The 8,433-nt window shown below is 31.6% G+C and overlaps 2 protein-coding genes across 3 annotated transcripts in view; one reads left to right on the top strand and one right to left on the bottom strand.

The window, feature by feature from the left end:
- Positions 1–8,433, bottom strand: part of LOC117181385 (integrin alpha-PS1) — a 71,390-nt gene that overhangs the window by 57,015 nt on the left and 5,942 nt on the right. The window contains exons 2-4 of one of the 2 annotated variants that reach the window (XM_033373988.1): positions 5,545–5,672; positions 4,727–4,750; positions 2,228–2,331 (exon numbers count right to left, since the gene is read on the bottom strand). In XM_033373988.1, coding sequence (XP_033229879.1) covers positions 2,228–2,331; positions 4,727–4,750; positions 5,545–5,672 — 256 coding nt within the window. The remainder of the gene's footprint in view (positions 1–2,227; positions 2,332–4,726; positions 4,751–5,544; positions 5,673–8,433) is intronic. The other variant, XM_033373989.1, reaches the window with a different exon arrangement.
- On the top strand, positions 6,320–7,033 carry LOC117181387. The gene is made up of 2 exons (XM_033373991.1): positions 6,320–6,411; positions 6,673–7,033. Exon 2 carries the CDS (start codon positions 6,676–6,678, stop codon positions 6,994–6,996), a length of 321 nt encoding a protein of 106 aa, XP_033229882.1. The 5' UTR covers positions 6,320–6,411; positions 6,673–6,675; the 3' UTR covers positions 6,997–7,033.

Here is an 8,433-nt window from a genome sequence, read left to right as displayed (position 1 = left end):
ATCAGCCTTGGAGGAGATTATGTTGAGAAATAAAAAAAAAAATTCTTAAAAACGTTGTTTTTCTTGGTCAGGCCGGAAACTTATCAATCCACCCTCGTATCAGACTTGATGAGAAACAATCCATTCCTTTCTTCGACTGTCAGTGTGCATATGTATATAATGTGTAATAATGTACAAAACAGAGGTTTTAGGTTGAAAAACTGCTACAAAAAAAAATTTCAAATATTTAAATCCCGGATGCGGTAGCTGAAACATTGCCAATGGGTAACAAATTTGGTGTTCCTTTTAATGTCAATAAGACACCTGTTAATGGTATTTTTGTTTTTATTGAAAATTGTATTGAAAATATAAAACAGGAAGATCAGAAAATAAATGCTCGTAAAACAATGACTCAATTACTCAATTAATCGTAGACCTTTAGATAACACTTCAATGAATCTATATTCCCAACTAGAAAAATTTCTGAGCAAATTATTTTATCCTTATAACACCTGAACCGAAACAAGCTTTCAATCGTTGAGTTTTAACTCATTTTTAGTTATTATGTTACAATAGTCTAAAGTTGACTGCCAATTAGGCAAGTGTAACTTGTTCAGATTCTGCGACCTTGAGAACATCATGAAACGATAGAACTGCAACTGTAACAGGGTTGCATCAAATTTCTAATTTCTTACTTCTCTGATTTTAACCCTTGACCTTTCGATTACGGCGATCATTAAGCTTTCTAGCGAAGCATGTCTTTCGAATAGGTTGTAGCATCGCTATCTACATTTAAATGAGCATTAACGATGAAGACTGACAAATTAGGATTCGGAGAACCAAGAGAAATGGTTCACCTTCACAACACAGTAGCAAATCTGTGAAAACGTTCTTCGTTGCTGAACCATCCCATACCCCATGCGTTGCTCAAGCGCAGAAAAATGTCCGAAAATGACCAAATTAGGAAATTCACTGCGGAAAAATATGAAAATGGGCGGGTCGACGAACCGCACAACTTTTATTTAGAATGTTTTTTTTTTTATAAAATTCAAAGGGTGAAAGTCATTCTTCTCATTTACTTATTTTTATCTTTTACTTATCTGGTCTCAGCTACAAATATTGCACAAAGTATTGCTAGGCATGAGGGCGCCGCATTTGATTTGATTTTTATTAATAATAGATAACCCAATAGTACAAGCAACAATTAAAGGATTATATGATACAGTAAATGTATGTGAATGAACATTTGCGTCTTATTTTAGTTGCTTTATCCTATTGATCTTTTGCTTAATATATAGTCTTTCATTTTCTTTTTAAAAGTGTATAAAGATATCTCACACAAGTCATCATCTAAAATGGCTGCTTCGTAGAACATATTTAATTCTCTAGATAATCTAAACATTGGTGAGTTTTGTACAATAGACATAGTATGTAGGCTAGAATCTCTGGGTAGTCAACTAGTCCTCTTATTTGTTTGAAGATAAACGTTAATGAAAGAATCAAATGTGGCTGACGCTGTTTGGGAATAAAAATGCAATATTCAAATGTTTCGAGCAATGTTCACAAGAGGTAAAAAGACAAACATAGGGGAAGTCTTTTTCCCACTTAAGAAACGGAAGTAAAAACTGCTCAAAACATTCAGAGGTGCTCATGAAGGCACGTTTGCTTCCGTTTTTATATGAAAAGTTCTATTGAAGTTTTATCTAAAAATATGTGAATTTTTAACCAAAAAATCATTGTTGCATTTTCAGACTTGAAAGATTTCGAAAGCACATATTTAGAATAGATTCCTTTGCAAAGCAGAGTTTTATGTCAGTGCTAGTTTCCATTTTTTAGGCGCGAAAGTTGTAGCTTCACCCATTTCTGAAAAAAAACTATAGGGCACATTTTTTTGCGGTTTAAATTAACATTACATTCTTGCACAGTGTCCACATCAATATGAAAATGAAGTAATTTCAGTTTAATGATCCTAAAATAATTAAAATTTTGTCATTTTTAAATCAAAATTTGAGATAATATATGATATCACATTTTTGGAAGGTCGAAATTTAAAGTTTTATAAATCAGCTAATAGCAAAAATATCATATTTTTCTATTTATTTTATATAGATTGTATTTTTCCCGCAGAAAATAAGCCGAAAGAAAGTCCCTCGACTCTTCGGCTGTAAAACTTATTTTTGAAAGAATTTCCGAATACATTTTCGAGATCATCATTCTACTATTTCTAAATTATGAGAGGAAAACATACCAGAACTTTACCCCTAGGACCTTGACTTCGTACTGTAACTCCTAGCCATTGATTGTCTTTCACTTCATCGTCGCCAGGTGGAGTAAGTTCTTTGCTATCAATACCTGCAGTAATTTTGAAATTTTTTTTGAACATGAAAAAATATAATTGAAATATAATGCTGAGTGCAGATGATGTGCGTCAAACTTCTTAAAGGCAACTGCAGTTAATATAAAAAAAACTCATATAAGAAATATATTAATTATTCGGCAAGCGGGGCTTCAGTAAAATTGACTTAAGTCAGTCTTATTCTCTATTCCATAATCAAAATTTGTCTAAGCTCAATTTTGTCAAAAGCTATGTTATTTGCAACAATAATTAGAAATAATAATATAATAATTTCAGAATTTAAAAGCTGTTTTACTCTCCAGGTAAGATACCTATGAAATTTGAATTCTGGAAAGGATACGGGAATTTCTTCTTCAAATTTCAAATTCATAACTTTGTATATAAGTGCAGTTGATTGTTTTTGTACTCATAAAACATTTTAGAGATGGGAATGTAAAATTTTCATTATTACAAATGAAGCATGATAGTATAGAGTTAGATAACCAACACACGTTGTGTTAACTTGATTTGTTCAAATTCTCATTCTTCAATATGGTAATAACAAAAATTTTATTGTTATTTTTGTTAGCTTAGTATTTAAGCGTAGTAATAATTTTATTCGTCCCTTCAGCATCGATATTTCTTGAAATTAATATTGCTTATTGAGAAAGATTCTCTTACAGACGATATATTGTTACACTAAATTTTGATTTTCTCGGAACAGAACAATTTTTTGGAAACAATCATTCATTATTCTTATTCGCCGTTCTCATATATCAAAAGTGAAAGCAGATTGTAAAAACCTGTGAGATTGTAACTTCAAAACTCTTGGATGATTTACTCTGAATTGGCTAACTTTTTTAGATAAAATCTTTTTCGTCTGCATTCATAAAATCATTATCTCGAGAAAGTTTTAGTTTCTCTTTAAACACACGATAACATTTTTTCTAGCAATTCACAGCTAAGCCTGTTACACTTTTGTTGTCAGTGTCACTTTAAAATTGGCAACTGACACATACATTTCCTTGAAACTGGATAATTTTTTCTAATAAAAATTTTTTGATTTTAAATCAGCAATATGTCACGTGGAAAGTAGATTTCCGTCTTATCTTATTTCGATTTTTTGGTTATCTAGTTCTGTACTATCAATTTTGTATAAGACTTCGAAATATAAAATAACATATGTTAAAAACATTGTCTAATGAATGACTACTAAACTCTACATTATTTAATACGAGTAATTCAGAGAATTTTAGTAAAAAATGTTGTGAGGAAATTAATAGCGATACCGCTCATTGTCAGGGTACGGGCATAACGAAAAATTATGTAACAGAACAAAATGTTAGTAAAAAGAAGGATACAATAAATGAAACGTAGGACATGTTTAAATATTCAATATTGTTTCACAAATTTCTAGTTAACGTAAAGAATCAAAATATATTAAATATTATTAAAAATGCACAATAAAAGTGTATAAAATATCGGCATACAGATTCTGGCACACATTACATTAGCAGAAATGAGTAATCAATAGTATACAAAAATATGTAATTGTCTAGAATAGCTGTTTTTCCGAGATTGCACATTTCAGTCTGTTTCTATTTGAAATCACTTTTTTATTATCCTATACTAAAAATGGAGAGAGGGAGATCGAAGGAGTTAACCATTTCCACTTACACCTTAAGCTTAAAAGCAATTTTTAAAAATGCGTTTTATATATAACGTGTACTGATTTAAAAATCGAAACTTTTAGATATTATAAAATGGAAAAATGCTAAGAAAAATGTATCCCAAAAACAAAAGGATGTAAAGGAGATGGCGATTTGAAATGGAAGAGGAGGGACTGGAAAGGGCGAGTGGTGGATTGCAACTCATCCTTCCCCTTTTCTATCTCTACTTAATATCCTTAATTTAAAATTAAATTTTTATACATTGTAACATTTTATTATGTAAGAACATCAATGTTGGAATATTATTTTTTTGTATTACCTTTCTCGAACTGTCCCTTTTGATTTTTTATTATGGAGTAAAATTAGATTAAAAAGAACTAGACCGGAAAATTGAAAATTCAGAAAACCCGCGATTCTAGACAATTATCAAAAATGTTAGAAAAAATCAAACATTTCATTGTTAGTAAAATTTGCATGTGAATACTTCTTAAAACGACAAAAGCACATCGAGATATCAGCATTAAAACTTATACTTACTTTTTGATGCTTATTATTTTGCAAAAAAACTAAGCGTTACTGATTAAGTTTTCTGTCATGCTTCAATTTTTTGTTAATTTATTTTACATGCATATGTCAAGTTCTGCTTAACTTTGCAGCGATTGTGTAAATAAAAAGGTTTCAATAAACGCTTGAGAATGCCTCATTCGTATCATTCTCAAAAGAATTCCGGTGATGGACTTACGTGTATTCTGACTGTCGTCGTCTTCTTTTATGGATACCGAAACATAATTTAACTTAAGTTATTCGTGTAACATTGTAAGTGTGAATGAAAATGCGGTTTGCATGATAAACTTTAGTGCGAAAGTAAAATGCCAAATAATAACTGTGTGCTTGAATTTGTTTTAACATTTCTCACAATAAAAGGTTATTTATTCAATGAATAAAGCTTTCAACAGTCAATGATAATTTATACAGCTAGTACATTAGACTCTGAGGGTAAAAGCTGCGAAATCTTGAAAAAGCGAACCAGGAAATAAATAATAAATTAACAATTTTTTAAACATTTAAACTTCAGGTCATTTTAAGTTCAAACTCTGAATGATGTATATAGGTAAAATGGCTCTAATTCTAATTGTAATCTTTAATTATAATGGTTTCAAAATTAGGCATTATCTTAACTGTGAACTTGGTAAATTGAACACCTTAGTTTTAAGACTTCTTGAGTAACAAGTAACATTGGAAAGGAGAAACTGAAATTTCTGCAGTAACTATTCTTATTGATTACTAAGCTTGCGAAGTCAGTTTAGTCAAATATGCTATAAATAAATATTATGTATCACTGCTGACGAATTCTTCGCATCTTTTACCCAGCCTATTTGATTTAAATTAGTTTGTCATAAAATGTTCAAAAAATACATTGTTAATGAGCAAACTGTAAAAGTTTCCGTATTTTAATTATCCTTTAACTTTACTAAAATCTGTATAAATAAAAACGAGATTTATTCAAGAGTTTTAGATGACATGAAGTAAAATAAAAAAATAATTATTATAAATGCTTACTTTTCAGCCCATCAGTGATGACTTGACGACAATCTCTAGTGTTTGAAGTCAAGGGACATTGCCATAACGCACCTGATCTATTCGTTCCAGGTTGTCTATTCTGATCTAATGGAGCACCGACCAAAATCCTGCAAACATTTTTTCGTCAGTTAACAAGAAACAACAAACAGAGCTTTCAAATCCTTAAATATTAAATTAAATCTGATTAGAAATAATTGCAAGTTCCCATGTGGAAAAAACCCCGCTGAGCCTTCTTAGGATGAGGGGCCCCCGCGGGGGCCCGCATGGATGTTCCACGCGTGGAAATTATACGAGGGCCCCCGCCGAGGAACCAGTTCGGTTGCCCTCACGGGGCCCCGCAAGGGCAAGCCCAGCTTGGTTGCCTCACAAATCAACGATTCAAATTTCTAAGTTCAAAGAGTGAATATTTGTTTGACACCACAAATCTTAGGGTTACTTGAGTTCAGACTTACAAACATTGAATTTCGAACAAAAATTCGATGACACTTTTTTGGAATTCGAACTCTGGCAATATGGATTTAATTGTCACGAATCAACGATTAAAATTTCTAAGTCGGAAGGGTGAATATTTTATGTACTAAAAAATAGACATAAAAATTACGTTTAACCCTAGAATGGTAAACGAGGGTTCCACGACACCCCACTCTAAGTTCAAAGTACGCTCGTGACTAAGGGCAGGTTCAGGTTGGTCTAGGACCCTAACCATAATTCACTTCAAATATTTGGCAGTCGACCTCGGTCAACAAGCGAACGCGGTTGTGTTTATTGTAAGTGCTGTGCAGCAGTGAACATCGTGTGGGGTTCCGCTGCACCCCGGTTTACAATTTACGTTATAGAATTGAGTGGGTAAGTGAAATGCAGTTTTTTTGTTAAATCAGTTGAAATAGATGTTTTAAGCATGAATTTAAAAGTTCTAAGTGTACAAAATTTTTTTAATACAAAAATAGCAAAAAATGAGATATAGTAAATTTCATTCGGATATTATAATGATTTCATTTCGACGTTTTAACGATGAATTTGTAATTTAAATGTTTAAAAATTAATTTCTTTATATATGTGTAACCCTTAAAAAGTCATTATAAGTAGTAAGGATAAAATTTTCTTCAGAAAATGGCCTCTGGCTACCAATTGCGTAGCCTGACTGCAGTTGCAGAGCATTTGGATCGCAAAGAAAGAAATTTGGCACATGATCGACCGTCAGCTGACGAGACAAATTACGAGGAAGAGCTAACGGATACGGAATCAGAGAAGGACGCTGGTGATCCAGCATTTGAACCAAGTTCTGCTGCTGGTTGCTGGACAGAAAGACAAAAACTGTTTGTGAACGGTGTAATCAGGCAGTTTGTGAGGTGCACAGGACCACCCTGTGTTCTAATTGCTCCTCCGTGGAATAAACCTACATGTTTGTACGATTATTTACTTATTTTTTAATATTTTAAATAATTTTTCAATATTTTTAATAAATCTGAATTGTTAATAATCAATTTTACTAGTGCTTTTAAGACTTTTACCCTTTGTCAAATTTCTCAAATATCCTCTACTTCGGATGTTCAAATAATTAGGTTTTTTTAAGAAAAAGCAAAAGTGGCTTATATGGCCTTAAAGCGCGATTATTTTTCTTTAAAATCCTGTTTTATTTTTTGAAACTGGTCAATTTTTTGAAAAACTACGTTATTTTTTATAAAAAAAGTCAATTTTGCCGAAATTTCAGGGTTTTTTCATATTTACCAAATTATTCAAAATTTTTTGAAAAATTAATAGAATATTATTGTTACCATTGTTTTCTACACTAAAAAAAGAAGAAAATGCGCTATATTAAAGTTCTTTTACTACACATAGAAAGCAATGTGCCACCGTACAAGTTTGGGGTGTAGCGGAACCCCCGTTTACCATTAGAGGATGAGCCAGGTCAGTTTACCAGTCTAGGGTTAAAAATATGGTTCATGCGTTCTAAGATTTCAAAAAACTGTAAGAAGAAATGCTAAGTTCCATCTATATGAAAAATTGTAAATGTTCAGAAAAATTTACGTTTTATGTCAGTCTTAAACGTTGTAAACTAGTATAAAACACCTAAAACCGAAACCTTATACGAAAGTTAAAAAAATGTTATTATTAAGAAATCGTTAAGATCCACGATCCAATTTCTGAGTTCCGTCGTTAAAAATTTTGAATGTTCATAAAAAATTACATTTACTGTAATTGTAAAAACTTGTAAAGTAGTCTACAACGGCAAAAAACAAAATATTTCGCGAAGAAAAATTGTGACCGATTTAAATTATTTACATCATAATTATTTTATTGATATTCATGTTAACAGTTCATGTATTTTACATTCACATAACGTCGTATAATAATAAATAATTATAAAAAGAGAGCTTGAAATATGGTACGTTAACTTTCCTGAACTATACCTTATGAGGATGGCTTTTTCAACGAGTTCAACTTGTCAGTTTAGCGCAGTGGTTAGCACTCCCGACTGTTAGGCGTAGATTAAGGTATAGATATGTAGGTTCGATACTCAGTAGCGTTAGAAATTTTATTTGTAATATAATGTCTAAAAGTGTAATACGAGGGTAGTTCAATAAGTCCTTAGAATGAAGTATAAAAACAATTTTTTTTTATTTTTCAACATAATCTCCTTGGAGCTCTATACACTTGGTCAATCGCTTTTCAAGATTTTTTAATCCTTCAGAAAAGTGCTTTTTCGGAAGTTCCTCAAAATAAGCACTTACATAGGCAATGACGTCTTCGTTGTCTGGAAATCTATGTCCACCGAGCCATTTTTTCAAGTTTGGAAATAAGAAAAAGTCACTGGGGGCTATATCTGGTGAATACGGTGGGTGTTCGACCAATTCGAATTTTAGTTCT

Source organism: Belonocnema kinseyi, chromosome 10 (genome assembly GCF_010883055.1).
Source record: "Belonocnema kinseyi isolate 2016_QV_RU_SX_M_011 chromosome 10, B_treatae_v1, whole genome shotgun sequence".
NCBI classification, from domain to species: Eukaryota; Metazoa; Arthropoda; class Insecta; order Hymenoptera; family Cynipidae; genus Belonocnema; species Belonocnema kinseyi.
The sequence above is the reverse complement of the archived record's forward strand: the minus strand, read 5'-3'. Positions and strand labels throughout refer to the sequence as shown.